The sequence below is a fragment of the Cuculus canorus genome, chromosome 8 (genome assembly GCF_017976375.1).
Source record: "Cuculus canorus isolate bCucCan1 chromosome 8, bCucCan1.pri, whole genome shotgun sequence".
In the NCBI taxonomy this organism is placed as follows: Eukaryota; Metazoa; Chordata; class Aves; order Cuculiformes; family Cuculidae; genus Cuculus; species Cuculus canorus.
Window position 1 is genome coordinate 16,564,132 of NC_071408.1, and position 21,725 is coordinate 16,585,856.

General features: G+C 42.0%; 1 protein-coding gene across 1 annotated transcript in view; it reads left to right on the forward strand.

Moving 5' to 3' along the window:
- Positions 1–10,888: 10,888 nt before the first annotated feature.
- NEGR1 (neuronal growth regulator 1) overlaps positions 10,889–21,725 on the forward strand; it is a 294,465-nt gene continuing 283,628 nt past the window's right edge. The window contains exon 1 of the mRNA XM_054073465.1: positions 10,889–11,318. Coding sequence (XP_053929440.1) covers positions 11,020–11,318 — 299 coding nt within the window. The 5' untranslated portion in view covers positions 10,889–11,019. The remainder of the gene's footprint in view (positions 11,319–21,725) is intronic.

Below are 21,725 nucleotides of genomic sequence, written 5' to 3' on the forward strand. Positions count from 1 at the left end.
TGAAAGTTAAAGGTAAAGAGTTGATCACTGCCTACCATCTGCTACGTGGGATAGATTTCTGGTAGTATACTGATTCTTTAATGAAAGGCATACCAGGAATAATGGCAAAGGCAAAGAAACCCCAGACAAATTGTGAAAATATTTAAGATTTCCCATAGAAGTGACCTAACTAGGAGCATCTTAGATTCTCAGTCATACGAGTCTTTTTTATTAAGATTTAATTTCATTTTAAGCAAGCCCAGTTGCCCATGGCTTTGCCATTCGAGATTGGATTCTTGGTGTCTAATAAAGGATAAGCTGATGTTGCATTATTTCCTCTCAAGTAGAGCATTAATAGACGGTCCCCGGTTACTTAGTTTCATAATGTCAATGGGAACATATTATCATTTAGACCTTTTGTCTTGTAATTGTGACAATGAAGACATTGTGTCTTCAATGTGATTGAAATCAGTCAACCAGTTTCAAAGCTATTTATGGTAGATAGGCACACAAATACAAACGTGTCAGGTGATATGAGACTCAACAGGATAAAAAAAATACAGTAAAGCTGGAACAGGTTTATTCTTATGTAAAACTTTTTTCAGTGCCATGGTCAGGCATTTTATTAATATTTCATTTTGAAAAGATAGTAATTTTATAAGTTCTAGGTAAGTCAACGGAGATGTTCCCTTTTAGGACAATAATATCTTTTAAAGTTCCTCTGATTTGGAATTTAGATTTACTGTTTAAAAATGTGCAAATGAGCCTGTTTCATTGGCAGGTATTCTAGATGTGATCTTTGCAGGGTTTTTTGAATATCTGAAATTATCTTTATGTTGAAAACTCCTCTTCCAAATTTAGCCTTTCAAACAGAATTATTGATCTATATCACCTTCAGTAGTAGTCTGCATGTTACACTGGAACTAAATTTGTTAAGATTACATCTTTTGAATCTCTCTGCATGAAGCGTATATTTATGTGTGTAAGCATGCATATACAGATAAGTTATGTACAAGAAATAAGAAGTATATGCGCTGGCAAGTATGCTTTTTTGATGAATTAAGCTTATTTTGTAAGTCTACCATATCCTAGCAGGTTTTGCGGTTCATTTCTCGTGGTTATTTCAATTTCTTTGACGGATAAGGTATCTTTTTAAAATGCCACACTGGGGATGGAGTGTGAATATTCAAAATATGAGCCATACTGCTTGCTTGAGATTGGCGAGATAAATCATGTTTCGTAGCGGTTAGTTTGTGGTTCTGTTTGTTTTACTGTTATATCTCCTCTCATGCAGATCCTTTAATATTCAGAAGGATAATTGGTCGCTGATAACATGACCATGAAATTTCATTTCCATTCTTCACTATAAGCACGGCCAAAGTTGACTGTATTTTCATTGTTTTATTCTTGCGCATTTTCTAATAATGTCACAACTCTATTCTTATTATTGAATCCAAACGCAGGTGCATTTTCACTTAACAATCCTGTGAGAAGTGGAGATTGATTTTTCAGGAGAATGATCAACCTTTCTGATGGCTGGTTTATATCCACCACAGCCGCTCCTCACAGATTTCAAAACCCCTGTTGTTAGTCAAAAGAAATGACTGATATGCAAATATTGTTTCCTATAGACTCCAGCAGTGCTGTGATTCAAGCATCAATTACGGAAGTGCTATAAGGCATTTCTTTGTACTGTTGCTCAGAGATTTACAAAGTCACTATCTGGAGATTCCATGGGTTTTTTAATCTTAATACCTGGGAAGAAAACATGCAGTCCACACAGATTTCCAATCTGATATATTATTAACGAGATTAAATAAGTAAGCTAAATTATACATGTAAATCAAATAGAGAACAGATAGGACAGTATGAAGTCAGCACATTAATTGATTTATCAAGTTCGTTTATTTGATATGCTGTGATCAGTGGTCTTCATATCTTCCATCCAGTGTGCCACATACCAAAAGAAAAAAAATCCCCCCCTTTTAAAACTCACTTCATATTATATTACTTCTCCTTTTAGTACAGGATAACAGACCTGATGACTAAGGAATGAGCATTAAGGAAATCTAGTTGATTTTAGGAAGCTTGATATTTTCCTACAAAACATTTTTGTGAAGAAAGCTGTTGAAAAAGCTAGGGAGATAAAACTGCTCTGAAATGGATTCATAATGGTTCAGAAAATCTTAATCAGAAAAGTTGCTGGTGTTCACTGTCAGAATGGCATGATGCACTGACTATGTGCTGCACCTTCAGGGTAAGGCTTGCGTCTGAACTGGCCTGAATTTTGGAAATATGGAATGATGACAGCTCAGAGGAATTTCTCCAGGATGTCTGGTCCAAACTGCAGCTTAGATCATGGCCAGATCTGAAGCTGGACGAGGTTGCTTTGGGTTATGGGCTTGCAGTGGTCTCGGTGATAAGAGTAAGATGTATCCAAGTGACATCAAGCTAGCAGGGGCAATAAGCACCACCAAGCAGCCAGAGATGTTTTGGAAGACAACAACAGGAATCATTGGTGGGGTATGACTATAGATTGGAAAATGTTTATTCTTTTTTATTAGCTTAAAGAATTAAAGAATAATGTTTTTAGATGAGGAACTTGAATGTGATAAGGCCTCATGTTTTCTGAAAACTAGTGTGTACGCTTTAGTGTGCTTCAAAAATTAAAAACAAGAGATCCCATAATATTATACTGGACATGACTATGTCCCAAAGGAAAGTGGGAGTCATACTCTGGGACAGAAAACAATTTTTTTTTGTTTGGTTTCGTTGTAAAATAGAGAGTGGAGTTCCCTTACTGTAATAAAAGGGGTAGGATTTTATGTTGTAACACTGGTGGAGGCTTTTACCCCGGCATCTTTTCCACAACAGGGGTATTTATCATCAGGCAAGAAAAGGGGAATGTCCTGACTATTCAGATCCCTTCTGCTTTGCATACACTGTCCTTGTCCTTCCGTCCTGCAAGGCTCGTGAGCGTATGGCACTTTTCTCCCAAGTTCAAAACAATTGCGTGAGATGTCAGAGGTTATTTAGACAAAATGCTCCCTGATGAATAAATGAAATCCTAACACGAAACAATGATCTGGGCTGCTGAGCATGGATTCACAGATTGTCCACACTTGTTAAGATTTGACACGTAGCACATCCAGTCTAGTCTAAGTTATAAACTCTGACTAGAATACTGAGGAATCCCAATACAAACCATTGTAAAATAAAAATATCTCAGTTAGGAAATGTGATTTAAAATGTGATAGTTTTGTTATGACTATCCCACACATCTCCAATCTGAAAAATACCAAAGGAACAGGTCAAGTATGGTTTGTTTCCTAAGGTTGAAATGCACTGTATATATAATTCTTAGGCTCATAAAATGGTCTCACATTAGCAGCAAGGATACTTGAAACTATATTTATACACTTTCTTAACACTAAAAAAGCATTTTTTTATAAGCACTGCACCATGCTATTAAAGTGAGTACTTTGACTTGTCTCAAGCATGGAAATCTGTGAATTCTTGCACCACAAACTCCAAATTTCTTTCCTCTGCTCCACTTCCAGACCCAACAAGGAGGATATTTCCTCACTACAGAACAGCAGCCAGAAGATGTATTTCTAGTAAGGCAGGGTGCTTGCATCTTGTCACTTACTCTTTTTTCTATATTTTATTTAAAGCTATCTCTTTGCGCAGCAAACTCTGCTCTTTACCTTTGTGAATCAAAGATCCCCAAACAATTAAAAAAAACTAATACTCTCTATGCATATTGTGGACCTCTGTCTTTGCAGAGTTCTTCAGTCTAAAGCTTCTTGGGGATGTTTTCAAATTGTGCTCACTTTTATGTCTTAAAATAGGAAAATGTAGGCTGATTGCAAGTTGACAGTATTATCTATGTATTTGGCATCAATATTAGTGAGCTTCTGTCATTTGGCAATTATTTCCATAGTATACCATATGGTGAGGAAAATGTTTTCATTTACCCACATATGACTAAAGTTTTATTGATAGCCTCGTACTGTGTGCAGTCTTATTCCACAAAGGATTGGTTAAGCCAACCAAGATCCTAAAGACACAGGTGCGCTTCTGTCAAGCAGAAAGGTCTAGATTTCAGAAGGAATATGTTGTGAAGCATTTTCATGCTTCTTGTGGGTTAACAAAGCTGATCTATGAGGTGCTGGGTCGGTACTGCTCTCCTTGTCACCTCTGTAGATGCTGAAGAAGAAATTGCCCCATCCCCTCCTTTTTATTTTTCCTGCACTGTTGAGTCTTCCTGCCAGAACGATGGACATAAGATGACAATTACTTCTGCCTCATGGCTCCTAGTGTATATTGCTGCACACGTAGCACGTCTGCCTTTCCGTTGTGATGGGGGGATGCAGCACAAGTCAAGTCTCAGACGTGAGAAAATCCAGAGTAGTGACATTATGAATGCCTCGTGTCTGAGAAAGGTATAATTAGAGCTTGTGTTTTATAAATAGGCACCCATGGATTCACTCCTCCTTTGAGAATTCTTTATTATATGCATTTTCTGCTGTCTAATATGGGCTGAGCTTGTTCCGCAGCCCTGTTCTGTCAATTTAAAAACTCAGATAAGATGACAACTCAAATCTATGTAAATTAGTGTCCATTTGTTCTGGTTCTGGCTTACAGCTAGTAGGTGCTAGCTTAGAAGACAGCGCACTGGGATTCTTCCAATTATTGACGTTTGGGAAATAATTTTGTATTTTGCCCAGCACTTCTGTATATTGTCAAGGAATAGACTATGCAGAGAATGGAAGATGTATTTTGTGGAGATTTCAGGATTTTCTTTCAAATTCGTTAGCAAAAAACCCACCCCATCACAGTGCCATGAATTCTGAAGTTTTCTGTGAAAGAGATACTAATTTAAAAGGAAAATTCTGTTGATTTCAATAATTGACAAAATAACTACTTCCTTTTTTTTTTTTCACGTATGAGGGATGAAAAACATAAGAAGTGGATATTGGAAAGGAGAAGTAAAACCCCTTTTATTTAAAAATGTGAAAGCACTGTGTCTGTGTGTTCTGAGATTTATGCTTTCCTCACCTTTCTCTGCACCTCCCAGCCCTTTTCAAATGAAATTTTCAGAGAATGTGTTTTGTAAAGCCTTCTTGTACTGTAACTGATGATTGAGTGGAATTGATCTAGATGAGTTCTTTTACATAGTAGTTCTGCAGAAACATCAGAAATTGCATTTTGAGAACTAGATCTGACAAATTCTTTGTGTGCCTTGGGTTGTTCATTCACATTTTGGGCAACTTGAGGCACAGTTTAAGAACACTGAGCTATGGCTGGGTGTTTCTTGGAAGAGTTGGCACTACAGCATAGTAATTAAGTTTTGTCCTTATTTATGCAATGATTTTGCTGCAGGAGAAAAAGACAGAAAGCATATATATTAAAGAATATTACCTGAGAATTCTTAAGCTAATAGAAATATTTACCTTTTTTGTCTTCTTTAAGATCTTCATTTAAAATTAAAAAAAAAAAAAGTTTTACTTCTGCTAATGCTTTATTCATTACCACTATGTTTCTACTCTTCTTTGGCCATTGTAAAAATGTTTCAAAATTCCAATTTTTTTGTGAAATTTGACACAAAACATGACTTAAAACATTCGGGTTGGGTGAGTCTGTTGTTGTTGTGTCTCATTGACATCCCATTATCCTGTATGTCTCCCCCTGCCCAGTTTAAAGTGTCTATCCACTCTTTTTAGTGTAGGGGTAATTAGCAGTTGATAAACACTGTCCAAAGTACACGGAAAAAATGAAAACAAACTGGAACTCCACATGACCAGGAATTAAACTGAACATGATTAAAATGAAGAGTTCATTGAAAAACAGCGATCCATCAAGTGTTGTGTCAGTAAGAGGGGTTTCCCTGAGCAGGTTATTCCACCAGGATTCTGCTCCTGGATCCAGGCAATGTGCCACAGTGCTCTGCCCGTGGGCTATCAGTGACCCATGGGTACGCTGTGTGCATCGCCTGCTATCTCTGCCTCTGTTGAACACTGGGTATGTGATGCAGATCAATTATCAATTCTCTCGGTGTTTATCCTAGTCATTCAATTTCCATATTTTGTTGCTAACATGAAGGAACGTTTACAGGAGAGTTAAACACACAGAAGGAAATGAAGCAAAAAGCCAAGTGTGAAGTTTGTGAATCAGTCTTGAATATTTGTGCAAACTGTTAAACGAATACTTGCAAACAACAAATAAATTTAGCTTTTCTAAGTGGCTCTAAATAAAAACATGCAGTTGAATCTCAAGAAACATCATATGGCCTTACCGTCACTGTGTTTGAAGTACTCAGCTCTGTCAGGTGAAACCAGCATGCTAAAATAGCCAAATGCAGTTCATAGTAAAGCTAGCTAATGTGAAAGATTTCTGTCTTCCCTCCATGGAAATAATTTTTCTATGTGTGTACATGTCTGCTGTGAGATTTTTTTCTTTTCTTTTTCTTTTCCTCTGCAAGCTTCCTAGACTTGGGAGATGAAAGAATTTAGTCTCTAGAGCAACACTGATTGGCATAACTGTTGTTGACTCCTGACCTGCTCTTTTTTCCATTGATCTGCAAATAGCATGAAAGCTAGGGATATGAATCTAAAAATGAACAAAACAAAATAAAAAGATTCATCTCAGCTATTGTTGATTGAGATTTATATGATCTCGTGTGAAATTAATAAAATGTTGTTGAAGAAATGTCTTTTGTCCTTATTCAAGAGGAGCAAATTATTTGATTGTTCATTAAGGTCAAGTAAAGACAACATCATGTGACTCATTAAAGGTTACAGAGCTTTCCCTAAAATTAGATCTAGACTATAATGTCACATCTCTCTCTGGATGATCTGAGTACTTAATGTACCAGAACTTTCAAAGGGCTTCTCACGTGAGAAAGCTGTGTGAAGATTTTCACATACAAAAGCTGATTCCTATGTGGTCATGTGTCTTCCTCCTTGCAAATGTTGCATCATGCCTTGGAGATGTATTTCCCCGAAGTCAAAGAATAGCACTGAAGACAACAAACACATTCGTAAATGTTCTGCCTGAAAAATTCATGAATTTGGCAAACATTGTCTGACCAGCTGTAATAGAAATATTTTGCATGTCTGTTACAGGAGGAACCACATTTCACTCTAGATTGCCAGTGGAGAGACTGATCTGATGGAGCTGAACTCTCCTTTGTCTTCTTTTTCCTTTGTTTTTTTGTTATAAAAAGAATGGCATTATATTATTAGTTTGGGTACATAGTATGGTGGAAATAAAAGGAAGAGGAGAAAGCTTTGAGAAAGAGGTTCTATTTATTTTTGTTTAATTTTATTTCCCTTACCCAAAATGTTTAAAGTGAAAAATGGTGAAGTGTGGATTGATTTGAGAAACAGTGGAAGGGACTATTTTTGCAGCATAGAGGAAGGATTGCACTGCTGATTAGTCTGGCTAGGCCAGTCTGCTGTTATCCAAGGGAAGGTGAGGCAATCACTTGACAAATGAAGAAAAGATCCTGGGGGTGAAAAAGTAAGAGTAAGCCCTTGAGATGCTCTTCTGAGAGCAATGGAATGGAAGCCATGCAAAAGAGGTGGCTATTTAGCTGAATCCAACTTTGGAATAAAAAACATGAGGTAGAAAGTAATAGAAAGGTCTTCAGGACACATAGAAGTAGGACAGGTGCTGGGATGTCTCTCATCTGTGTCTTGTACACAAAAGCTTCTCAATTAAACTTCTCCTACAAGTTATTCCTCTGTCTTGCTGCTGTTGTGACAAGGGCATGCTGGTGCATCAGTGCAGCTAGGTCAGTGTTGTCAGGTTGCACAGATTGGTTTTTCAGACCAAGCTTCCCTTACACGTGTGATTTAGGAGAACATTCAGAGATCTAAATGCAGAATCTCAGCTTAAAAGGTCAATGATTTGAAAAGGAGACAAGTTTTGATGACAGTATCTGAGAAGTAGGGTATCCCCTCCTGAACAACCATGACGATGGCAAATGGGCGACTGGCCTGGAGTTGGGAGACTGAGTGACAGGAGATATTTTCTGCTGGGTCTCATTAAAGAATTACTGCGGTACTGCTCACTTTGTTTCCAGCTTTACAGACAGCATGAGTCTATAGAACAGCATACTACAACTCTAGGTAGAAAGGCAGATTGATACAGTGAAAGTGATAAAAGTCCAACATGTCTGAGTGTGTGAATGAGGAAGACACCATCCCCTACAGGATCCAAAGCCAGAGCTGTGTTATACGTTTGGCTGCAAGATAATATCCTGGGCTGCATCAAAAGAACTGTGACCAACAAGTTAAGGGAGGTTGTTCTCCCCTCTACTCTACTGTCATGAGACCTCAGCTGGAATGCTGAATTCAGTTCTGGAGTGCTCAGCTTAGGAAGAAGAGGCGTCTGTCAGAGCATGTCCGGAGGAGGGCCAAAGAAGCTGATAGGGCTGGAGCACCTCCCATAGGAGAACAGGCTGAGAGAGTTGGGCTGGTTCAGCCTGGAGAAGAGGAAGGCTCTGGGGAGACTTTAGAGCAGCCTTCCAGTACTAAAAGAGTGCCTACAAGGAACATGGTGAGAAGCTCTTTATCAAGGAGCGTAGAGATAGGACAAGGGTTTTAAGCTGAAAGAGCAGAGATTTGGGTTAGATATTAGGAAGAAGGTTTTTACTGTGACAGTGGTGAGGCCCTGGCACAGGCTGCCCAGCATGGATGCCTCATCCCTGGAAGTGTTCAAAGCCAGGTTGGATGGGACTTAGAGCCACCTAGTCTAGTGGAAGGTGTCCCTGTCAATGGCAGGGCAGTTGGAACAGCATGATCTTTAAGGCCCCTTCTGACCCAAAACGTTCTGTGATTCTATGCTAAACCACTTGCATACCCAGTAAGCCAACTGGCAGGGAATGCATCAAAGAGGCTGTGGAAGCTCCATCTTTGTAGATATTCAAAAGCCAATTAGACATATTCCTGAGTAGCCATCTCTAGGTGGTCCTGTTTGATAGGAGTAGGGGGGAGGGGGTGGACAGTGTCACCTCTGGAAGTCTCTGCCAGCCCCAAACTGTACTGTGATTCTGGATAGTTATGCAGAAGACAAATAATGGCTCTTGAAGCTGAGATATTGCCACAGGTGAAATGTCAGAGAAGAAATTCAGACCAAAATCACTGGGGTACTGAGGATCCTCTGAGAATAAAGATTTTGAGGATGCAGTATTTGGAGAACCATTTTGACAGTGATGACAACAGAACTCGATGTGTAATTGCAAAAAATTATATCCAAGAGCTATGCAGACATGACATTTATAACTGTTTGGCATATTAAGCTTTGTGATTGCTAATTGCAAGAAGGATACACATCTGGAAAGGTCCTATGGGAGACTGTTGTATATATTTGAATGTGGGATGGTGACATTGTTAGATGTGGGACAGCTCCACCTGTTATTAACAATTCCCTGTTAGGGAAAGGAACTGAGGCTTACGGTTGGAGTTCATCCTGTTGACAATTTCATTTTAAAATGCATGATGTTGCCTCAGAAATACTCCTAACAATATTTTTGATACTAGATGCTCAACTCCTGCTTGCAGGAAATTCCTGCTGTCTTGGTCCCAATGGGTGGATATCGCACACTACAACAGTTGCATGTCTGTTAGCACAGACAATTGTCTCTCTACAGAGTTGTGTTTAACATTAAAAAGGCTTTAGTGTATTATAGCGATAACACTGATGGTAAGCCTTTCACATTCAAGATTTGTGAACCAGTCTCCCTTCTTACCAAGGAAAATTGGTAGTAGCATGGTCTGCAGAAGTAGAGGAAAAATTCCCTTTTGTGTACATTAGAATTTATTTTGGCAGCTGGAAAGATGTAATGTAATGGGATGCAAGAGAAGGAATGCAAGTTTATCATGTGAGCATTGGAAGTATCATGGTTATTAAAGATTTTTTTACTTGGAACATTCTACTCCTAAATCCTCCCAGTGCAAATTAAGAGTAGGAAAAAAATTGTGCACCAGAAAAGTATGTATTCTGCAGCAGCTGATGAAGGGTAAATCAGTGCATGTTGTACCATGGGCTAACAGAGTGGGGTTGCAGAGCTGCTGTGAAGGAACCATTACACATTGTATTGGCCAGATGCATGTGAGTTAGTGTGAGAATGCTTCAAAACTGTGCATGATGTTGCAGCAGTCATGCAACTCCTGTTACATAATCGTGCATCGCTTATGCAACTTCTCTCAAACAACAGATGGGAGGAGAGTGATTCCTGTTGGAGGCTCAGCCTGATCCTGGAGAAGTGCAGCCTCATGCCCTGTGGTGACCACTTAGGGTGGAAAGTGGACGTTTGGGCAGACAAGCCCAGCAAACGGTCCCTCATTTAGTGGCATTTGTCAGAGTCTGGCAATGTTTTGAGCATGCATTTCACATATAGGAGAAGACCAGGGGAGGAAAAAAAGGCTGATAGTTTTGTGTCTATAGGGAAATATTATTTTTTTTTACTCCTCTTTTCCTGCTGTTGGTGAATGTCTCTAGCTGTCCTGGTAGAATTTTAGGAAAGGGAATTCCCCGAATATCAGAGTCACCGACCCTGTATGCCAGAAACAACTGGATGGGTTCTTTGTAAATTTTAGCAGCTCCCAAGGGAGGAGGAAGCCTCACCGTGGAGCTGTTGGTGCGATTTCCATCACTACAGCCTTAAAGCAATATTTGACTTGCTAGCATTTGGCAAAGGGGTAGATTTTCATTAAACCTTCAGAGAAGAAAGCTGTGCTGAGGATGCGATGTGGCACAGGAGAGCAGGCGATGCTGGGCCCGCAGCGCCCGCCGTGCTGGATGGCTCAGGGACGCCGAGGGGGCGGGACGGCGGAGCGGGAAGCCCGAAAAAAGGAGGGGGGGGGGGATAAAGGGGGAAGGCAGAGAACCCGGCCCCGCGGAGCTGTGGGGAGGGAGGGCGGCGCGCATCCCTCCGCCGCCGGGACGGTTGCCAGGGCGACGGCTGCGTGGCAACGGGCTGGGAGCGGGGCCGCCCCGCGCAGAGCGGGCGCGCTGCCCTCTCCTCGCTGGATGCTGCTGCGGCGGCCGCCCGGGAGCAGCCACGCTCCGCTCTCCGCCACCGGGTACCAACCAGGAGCCGCCGCCGGGGGCAGCGCTCGGCAGCCGCCGGGCCCAGGGGCAGCGCGGAGCGGCGCGGAGATGATGCCGCTGGTGCGGAGCGCCGGGGGCTCCCACCAGTGGCTGGCGATCGTGTTCCTCGGCCTTTGCTGTCTCCTGCCCCCCGGGAGACTCGCCGCTCCGGGTGGGGATTTCCCTGGAGCGGCTGTGGACAATCTGGTGGTCAGGAAGGGGGACACGGCGGTGCTTAGGTAGGAGACGATCGCGGCCGCGATGGGGCGAGCGGGCTCAGATGCGCGGAGCCGCCGCAGCATCCCTGAGAGCGTTCGGGGCTCTCGGCGGAGTTCGGGGTTCCGCCGGGAGCCCCGAGCGCTCTCGGGGGTGCTGCAGCGGCGCGGTTCCCCTCGGAGAGGGTGTGGGGTACCCAACCGATGTGGGAAAGTTGTCACCTACAGCCTCCGGTGTCCGCATCTTTGGCGCTGAGGGCCGTTCTCCCGGTCCCTGGGGTGTGGTGGGAATCGTTTCTCGATTTTAACTGTTGGTGTGTTGATAGAAGTTTGGAAATGAGCTGTTGGGTGAAATGATGCAGTTTGGAGTTCTGGCATCAGTTGCGGGCTCTGCAGTCGGAGCATCACTGGGCTGGAACGCGGTGCTGAGGATTACGACCCGCCAGGAGCATCCACCTCGTTATTTTGCTTTTACGTTTTCATACTTCTCAACGATTAACGTGAGGAGCCAGCTTTACGCCATTAGGAGATTACAGGCTTACCGTAGCTCTGTTATTGCTTCTCCTAATGAACCTTACGCTCCCCGCGCCTACAGTATCTTCTCTTCAGTCTGCTTGACTGGAGCAGAATTTGTTTACCAGTAGTCATACACCATACTTAATCTTCTTGAATCCTTCTTGTTGGTTTGTGTTCATTAATCCTCTGGCTTGATTTGATTAATTTCTTTTTTGCCCGATTCTAACTTTTTATTCATGCATCGTACTTCTGTTTTGATCTTGCTATAGTTCAAGAAAAACACATTCTCCCGTTATCTGGAATATGATTGTGGTGGGTCGAACCTCCTTGCTTGTCATAAATCTCTGATTTAATCGGCAGTTGTTTTAAGCTATGAAGTATCTGGCTGTATTTTTCTTTTTGTTGGGGTGTCACTCACTTATGTCTCCAGATTACAAAGTATTTTGACCATATCCATTTTTAATGATCGTACAATCTGCTATAAAATTTTCAGTAGGAATTTGGAATCATTTTACGGCAAGTCAGCCTGCTTCTGGTGTAGTAGCTACTGAAAATACAGTAGATGTCTATGTAGGGCAACTCACAAGTATTTTTTATACATACCTCAATTATACTCTGTATTTTGAGATGTCCTGAAGTCCTCCTGCTTTCTGTCTGCAGAACTGGAGAATCAAGGGAAATGATAAAAAAAAAAAAAAAAAAAAAAAGTCTGTTTTATTTGTACTGTTTCAGCCTTAAAGGTTGCATAGAAGGTAACTAGGTGAGTTCCTGGGCAGTTAAGAAGAATACTCAGGCAGTAATAAGCGTTATTAGGGCATAAACAAACCTATGCTTAGAACTGCCTTAGCAAACAACGGTGAAATTACTCTAAAGGTTACTTCTTGGTGGGTTTCAGCTGGAATACTTTCTGTTTCCCAGGCCTTAGATTATGTTTTAAACTCAATGTCTGTGCAACTGGGTAGGTTACCTAAATGAAAATCGAGCTTTAAGATTAAGGCATTACTTTTGTCTCACAAGAGAGGGAGAGTATCTGTTTTATAAAGAGATTCTGCTAGCGGAAATATTAGCATTTTTACTGAACTCTGGAACAAAGCAATTAGAAGGTGAAATAGCAGCATTACATCTGGTTTTTCATTCTTGCTTTATGATTAACTTCTTTCATTTCATACACCTTTTACAGGCTTTCTTTCAGATTAGAGTTTATTTTGTTTTCAGCTGTCATTGCAAATTGAAAGGGGAAATGTAAGATCACTGTAGGACAAAACACTTACAAAAGAGTATGCAGAAGATGAGTAGAGCTGTTTAACTTTAATCTCTAACTACACATCTTTACTGCACCTCCTGCATTTTTTCCTTGCCTGATATTTGTAACGCACATATATTTCAGTATATATTAAAATAATTGCTCTTAGTACCCTAAGTATTGAGAGCTGTCGATTTATTTAAATACAAATTCCAGTGAGCTGGATAAAGCAATCTGGGTATTAAAAAGGGGTTTTCTTCCTTCCAACTCTGTAGCCATCTGAATTTAGCTCTTCTCAGTTACAATACATCGCAGCATCCCAAGTTGGCTGTGGTTCCCACCCTTAATGTCAAGATGGCCATCATCTCCCTTCTGCTGGCACCTGTTGATTCACCTCACAGCACCAGGCTTTTCCAATTGTATCCATTCTCCAGCAATCAAGGCTTCAAAAGTTACCTTCTCACCTTGTTACAAAGGCAAGCACCATGCCTAAAGGATCTAGCATTCCTTTCTTTAATAATTAATGCTAGAATACGGCAGTAAATCCCATGTCTTTGAGTCAGCATTTTTTTGGCTGCAAGAAGATGCGAGTGATTTATGTGATGCTTGTTTAGGTGGAGGCATCCCCTCATGAGAGGGCGTTGTGGGCGCTCACACACCCTGTGCCGGCTCCCAGGGCTCTGGTGCTGCTTCTCAGAGCTCTTACTGAGCTGTGCAACACAGTCACATTATCGACCCAAGTTTTGAGGTCTGCATGGAGTGGGAATAAATGGGGTTACCTACACTGAACTGAGGATAAAGTTTTACTTGCGTGTCTTGTCTAGAGCTAAAATATTAGGGCACAAAGTGCATAGGCTGCTGCAGTGAATAAGGTGGCAGACTGAGTGAGCCAAGTTCCAGTCTCAGTTCTCACATTAAGTTTTCATTGTCTCTACTAAAGATGAGGAATAAAGGCTCCTTTAGCTGCTGAGATTTTCCAGAAAAAACCCTAAGTGTTAACTTGAAGTGAAATAAGTAGTATAGCTCCCTCATTCTAAAATAGTTAACTCGGACGAAAGCATAATTAATCAATTTAGCATCAAACGCATGCAGCGTTTTCCTAGTGCTGTAGAAGCAAAGCTGTGAGCATCACTCCCTGCTCAGTGCTTTTGCTCAGCCAGCCCCCCTGCCCCATCACCCCTCACTGCACCGTGCTGTAAGCACTCTCCCCATCCTCCCCACCTGGAGCACCATGGGGCTGAGATGCACTTTGGTGGTGCTTGGCCAGAGCTGGGATGCTCCTGGTTCTTCCATGGCCTCCTTGGCCAGCGCTCCCCAAAGCTGGCAAAAGGCATGGCACCCCAAGCTTTTCACCTCCAGGTGGACAAATCAAATAGACTGTTTGCCAAGGCTATCGCATAGCACCTGTGTTGGTATGGAAAACAGCTTACCAATCATTTTTTAAAGAAATCTCTCATTAGCCAAGACGTTCTTTCTGATGATGAGTTAATTCTGTGGTTTGAATAACTAAAACCTGGTACCTTTTGTTTGTTTCTAGTCAGTGATTGATCCATTCTGTCCCAACACTGGTTTTGTCACTGTTTATTGAAGTTATGAAAAATTATATCAGTGATGCAATTGTATTGTATGGCAAAATAGTTTAGGAAAGACACTTATTTTCAGAAGATGTCCTGCATCTTTTCTATATTCTTTCCAGGCAACCGGCTAAAATTTAATGAAAACATGTGAGGAAGGAGAGAACAAGTTATAAAAACATTATTTTATTAAAAGTACAAATTGCCATACTGTAAACTGTTAGAAATAGAGAAACAGTCTGTATTTTCAGGACTGGATTTCTCTAGTGACCCTTTTCAAGACCTCCTATAAAGAGAGGGATCACCGTATGTTTGCAGCATATCTGTAATCTTGACAGCAGAAGTGGCAATTTGGAACCGGAGTGTTTTAACAGAGGTGACGAATGCTGAGCAGTTTGCTCAGAGCAGGCATGGATAACCTGTTTCTCATCCCTCACTGTCCAGTAAGCAGTGCTTGTACTTGAGGGTTGGATGCTCAGAAGTATGAAGGCCACCTCCACCTGGGTGAGGGCTGCTCTGTCCCCATCCTGCTGGCCATGCACGGAGTGATGCAGGGAGTGCAGCCAGAAAGATCACCACCAGCATTGCAGCAAGAGGAATTTCTGCTTCCAAGAAAGAAAAGAGAATTTCTCTCTGACTTTCTGTGCTGATGCTTATCTAGGTTGGTTTGTGAGTGTGGCCCTCTTGGCTTTTTATGTCCAAGAAAACAGTTATGTATTTCTTAACGGTTCCTGCATACCTCACAGTTCTCACATACCTCACCTGTCATTTGTAAACAAAATCCCCTTAGATATCTAAATGTACAAATTTGAAGATGATCAAAATGGCTTTCTCTAGCAAGCAGGTTTTTATCTTGCATTTTAGTTTTCTTAGAGCTCGTAGATAAAAGCTACTTTACCTGATAAAATAAAAGCTAGTTTACCTGATAGTATTTTTACATTGTGTAATCACAGTAAATCAAGTTTTAGGAGTTGACACATTTTTTTAAAAAAGCAAAAGATTATTTTATCACTGTGATTATAGAGTAATGTATGAAATATGTGCTCTGCAGTATGTAAACTAATGTGAATTCTGCACTGTGAAGAGTTAAACCTGGAGCTGGACCCACTGAGGTTCCCAAAGGCTTTCAGTGAAGAGTAAGACTCATAGAATCATGGAATCATTTGGTTGGAAAATACCTTCAAGATCATCAAGTCCAATCATACCTGTCCACTATGTTCCTATATCCTTGCCATCATGCAGCAAGCGTGACTTCTGCCTCCCCCGAGAAGTACTGATCTTTTTGACTCTGATACCTCCAGGGTCGCGCTGGAAGCATGCAAGTGTGTGTTGGAGAAATACTGTTCCTTGTGTGGCACTGATGACTCAGTGCTTCACTGTGGCTCCCTCGCGCTTGGCAGACGTCATTGTTCTCACTGTCTATTGAAAATGACTTTCCAAGCTGTGTATCATCTTCTTCATTCATGTTGGAAAATGCGATGCTTCCTCTTTTCTGCCGCAGCTCTTCTCTGATGAACATTGACTGTTCAGGGCACAGATATCCACACAGATATCCACCTAACATTATTTTTCTAAACTGGATAACAAAAGCAAGGTCTCTGAAATCAGTCTGTATGGGGATGAACTCTATTTTGGTAGGAGAAGTTTGGTGGCAGCAAAACTCCTGGGCAAAGAAAATCCTTTTGGGACCATTTCCAGCTCCTGCTTCTGCTTCCCCTGACTTTAGGTGCTCAAGAATGAAACCACAGCATTATGGTCACCATCATGGATTTTATTGGGAGAGAGTGAGAGGTGAGAGGGAACTATGAAGTCCCATAGATTTCCATATCAATGGTCTTGAGGAACATACAGCTGCTCTGGTTAAAATTATTGAAGGTGTCTATGCAGCTTGAGTGCCTGCGTCAAGCAGATCACGCAGGCTTTGACTGCAAAGCTGTTCAGGTCCTCAGGAGGATGAAGGTACCTGATTCATATTTAAGTTGCCAAGGATGGCTTGTGACTTTCGGTGACTGGGATTTAGTTGCCAGTTTTGCCTTCCTTTCCAAGAGCTGCCCTTTATAGGCAATAGTCTTTGCCTGAGAAGCCACAGTGTTCATGGAAAGCTGGTGACACAGTGGCCAAATATTTTCCATCTGTTGTCATTGGTATTACTGAGAACTGGCCATTTGAAATGAAAGTTTTGCAGTATGAATAGCAAGTGAATATCAAGTGTATATAGCATATTTAAATATTGAGATATTATATATATTCCAGCATTACAATCCCTCTAATCTATGTCCACTTGCTGGTGTTGGATACAGTTGTGTGCGCCCACTTATGAATGCAGCTGTATGTATGTATGGAGAAGTCGTGTAATAAATATACAAAATTATTTTCCTTCCTTTATGATTTTAAAAGGTATATTTCTTGACTTCTATACTTTTTTTGTATTCTTGTGCAGTCCAAGATCATAAATTATTTGGCTATGGGAAGCTTTGTTCCTAGCTCTCTGAAACGTTACTGGAACTTGTAGACATATGTGCACACACAGCCATAAAATTAAGTTGTTGTTTGGGTAAGACTTTCACATTCCAAGTCCTTGCCAATTATTAAACAAGCACATTATGGTGCTTGCCTCTTGTCTGTGCAGTAATAATAAATAAATTTAGAGTAAATTAAAATAATTTATCATTTTAAACGATCGCAAATGTTTCAGATGTTACGTGGAGGAAATAACAAAACAAGGAATCAACAAGGAATGAAAACCAGAATTTGTTCCAAAGGGCTGTTCTGTTGAGGGAAAAAAACAGAGACTTAAATTACTTTCTTCTTGTCGTCTTGCATAAGAGTTGACTGCAGCTGATATCTCAGGGAAACAAGTCTCGGGGGTTCAGGCTGCCTCATTTCACAGGCATTCTGTGACACGTGGTATGGACACACCACTGTCTCTCCTGGCAGAAATTTGACCCAACATTGTGCTTGGAAACTAAAATCTGGGCTGCAGCAGGCTCAAGGAATAAATCTGGAGATATTTCAGGTCTGTTGGAGCCTTGTGCAGATGGATGGGTACAGCAAAGCTTGCAGCCCTCTGAGGGTAGGCAGGCCCCAGCCACAGGCTGGCACTTCCTGGCTTGGCCAGGCAGGGGTGGGGAGCATTCCCACTCTGGCAGCCCATTGCCTTCTCCCTGGCACGGCTTTGGCCCAGGCCAACTGCTGATCCTGCACACGTACTATGGTATTTTAATATCATGGGCCAGCCTTAAAAAGGATCCTCTCTTGCACCACCCCATGACGGTGCTGTTGCTCTTTGTGGTAAGGAAATGAGAAGGAATAGGTGATGAAGAGCATCCACTCTGCCACTGGCAGCCGCCCCCTTCAGCCGCCCCCGGTGCAGGGCAGCAGCGTAAGAACAAGCAACACTTTTTTTTGGAGCTAGAAGGTTTCAAGCCAGCAGCAGAGTGAAGGCAAGGGGAGGTTAGTCTGGCTGACCACAGCTCTGGATAAGTTCAGTGAGATTTTGCTGCTGACAGCAGCAGCAGTGGACTGGCCTGTGAGGAAGTAGCACTTCCCTAATCAATACGGTTAATTGATTGTATCCATCTTCGGGCCTCAGGTCCAGAGCTGCTGGCTTCTTTACCTTGGTTCGTCTGTGAGTCAAAATGGTCCACAAAGATAAGGTCGAAAGGCAAACCTTTGTGTCCCTATGAGAATGCTGCTCCTCATGAGCAATGTGTGGAGAAATGTTCCTTAAATGCCCCTCTTCCAAGGCAGAGGCAGGGGGCTCGTAGTCCTCTTGAGCCCTGGCACTCAGCTTTGAGCAGAGATGATTGGTACAAAATCTAAAAAAAGGTCCCACTAGGAAGCTAAGGAAGGAACTCCTCAGTTTGCAAAGTTTTGTTTTCCTCAGCTCAGCCCAGGCATCAGCTCAAGGTTGATGTTAACATGGCAACCTGCTTCCTTGGGTTTGTAATCATACGGGCAGTGCCTTCCCTGTCCCTGGTAGGTAGTTGTGCCTCCACCAGACCGATGGTGTGGAGCAGCCATCCTGAGCCAGCTTTGGAGCAGAGACATTTGGTGGGGCCGGGATGAGGCTGAACAGCTGGGCTGCTCGATGGAAGTGTGAATCACACACGGGGTGCACGGCTGGGCTGCTTGGTTGAGGTGTGCATCGCACCCTGCATGACTGGGCTGCTGGGTGCGGGTGTGCATCGCACCGGGTGCGCGGCTGAACTGCTTGGTATGGGGGTTCTATCACACCCTGCAGTGCTGGGCTGCTCGGTGCTGGTCTGCATCGCACAGGGTGCGTAGCTGGGCTGCAGGGTTGGGTGGGCATTGTACGTGGGACATTTGTGGATGTCTGGGCATTCAGGCCTGAATGCAGCATGGCAGAGATCAGCTTGAGCAGCTCTGGGTGCTTGCTGAGGTTGCATTCGTCTCGTGTTCAGCAGAGGTGTACCAAATCCCACTCGCCTTTATCCTACCATATCAGAAACTGTCAGTCTATCTCCTTTTAATTTTTTCAAATATTTTTTAAGATCAGCAGAAAAAATATTTCTTCCTCTGACTAGTTGCACGCTTTTTCCCAGCATTATAGCTGTCAGAGGCCCCAGAGCAGGCTGGATTAATTACTGCACCTGTATTTGGATGTAGGTGGATATGTAAAATAGGCCAAATAAAACATCCAGCCATCACAGCAGTGTTTCTTGGAACTCTTCTCACAGTCTTCCCGTATACACAGTAGAATGCTGAGCCAGAAATGTCTGCAGAACCTCCAGCAGTAGCTCTGGTTTGGTGTGGTGTATTAACACTGGTATAGATTTGGTGGTGACATACACAGAAGAATGCCCCCCAATGAGTTCAACTGAAGTTTTGCTTTTCACACCTGCAGAACTGTTACAAAATATAAGATGAAGCGGTACATCTCTATTCCTGAACTGAAAAACAGTCAATCTATTTTAAAAGATTTTCCCTCGGCAACGGCAGACAATCTGGTGGTCAGACAGCCAAACAGCTATCATTAGTCATGCATAATTAAAACAAAGAGAGAATCCAACTGTTAGCAGTAACAGTTTTATCTTGGAAAAGATCTCATTAGCATACAATACCTCTTGCAGAAATCTCCTGTAATTTTTCTCATGCAAATATCAATGTAAATGAAGGAAATTCTATGTATTTATGTATATATGCTGTATTTTTTTCTATACTTACGTAAACATACAGGAATATGGTAACTGTCCAGTTTAGTGTAGCATCTGTGATATGCATGCTATATTTACATAATGCAATTCAGTCAAATGTAGGCAGGAGCCTTATTTCTTCTACCAAACATAGGCATACATAATTTACTGTACGGTTGTATGCCTTTGGTATTTCATTGGCTTCATGTTCAAAATGTCTTTAAACTGAAAATAATTCACCATCATAAAGCAGCACTTGAGACTAGAGTCCTCCCTTTCTGACCACCTGATTTTCAGTTGATGTAAATATTCCTATTAAATTTATTCCAGGTGTGAAGAATGCAATGCAGACCTTTGCCCTTTATTTCTTTGGAAATGACTGACTGACAGGTTTGGGTTTGTTGTGTTACACTGCACAACTATTCAGGCTCACTTTAGATGCTGGCTGATACAGAGGAAATGTGTTTCTTTAGAGCACAATCCTGGTAAAAAACACCAGAGCTAGGGATGTTGGGGGCATAATGCTGCCATCAGCGGAGAACCGAGAGGTGCTGGGATGCTTGCAGTCAGGCTAGTGACAGGAGCCGGTAGGAGTTATAAATAACCAGTTAAAGAAGAAAACAAGGCTTTGAAACCACACTCCTGTTTCTTACTGATTGGAGAAGGGAGCATCTGTAAACCACAGGTCTTGAGGTGTGCTGTAGCTTTGCTGCCAGCTACAGATTTCGTGTACTTAATTAAGAAAGAATGACAGGAAGGACAGTTCTCTCCAAGGAAACACGATTGAAGAAGGGAAGGGGAATTTTCAAACTAAGTTCTGATTGATTTAGTGTGGTGCATTCGATTATGCAAAAATAAACAGTGGTTACATCCTGTATCACCCCAGCAGCAAACAGCTCCCAGCTCCATGGGGAGGCTGGGCTGAGTGCGTGCAGAAGGACGTGCCCTAACCCACCGTGCAGAGTGTCCAGGAACACGCACATGGCGATAGGGACCTGGTGATTCAGTGTGTTTATTTTGCTGAATTTCTGATATGTGTTGAAAAAGGGTAATCCATCCATCCATCCATCTGCTATTGACTTACAGGAAAATCATTACTTTTTTTTCAGTTGGATTTCTGACTGAAATTATGTATATAGGCACCCATACATGGTTTTTTATAGTCTTAGTGCTGGTTTGGCTTTGGTTTTTTTTGGTTTTGTTTTTTTTTTGTTGTATTTTTTTTTTTTCATTTTGTTCATTTTATGTAGAAGTCACAGAAGAACATTTAAAATAGAACAGACTCCATGCTCCAGTGTGCTGATGTGCCTTCTCAAAGGTAACTTCAGTGCCTGCTCTGGAAAGGCGCTTCCTTCGGGTTCGGTCATGGCTGCACACCATGCAATGCTCCAGCCGCTATAGCACTATATGCTCCAGTAACCTCAGGTTTACAGTGAGGGTAGATGCTATGTGGAAACAGGAAGGTGTTGCAGAAGAAATGTTTAGTGCTGCTGTGGAAACAAAACTTTGCTGGAGTAAATGAAGCAGTATTTCTCTAAACCATTTTCCCCCCTTGCCGCCACCTCTTCCTGCCTTTCTGCTTGGTAATGCTAGTTGCCTCTTCCACTTGTCTCTACCCTGTTGTAAGAAAAGGTCCATGTGCCAGTAGGCTTTGTATGTGAGAGAATAAAGTTCACCTGAACAGCTAAGGGTGTTTAAAATCCAAGCAGGTACTTCTTGGATTCAGTACAACACTTGCATGAAAACACCAATATTTTTTTTTAGCAGGTTTTAATAAGCTACCAGCTTAACTGCTGAAATATCTATGAAGATATTTTACTGCCATTTTACTAGCTCTGGGTTTTAATAACACGGGTGAAAGTGATGAAAGAGGCAACACGTTAGAGCACTTCGTTCACTCGGGATCAGGAGCACAGAAACAAGCAGCGCAGCTTGCTCTCTG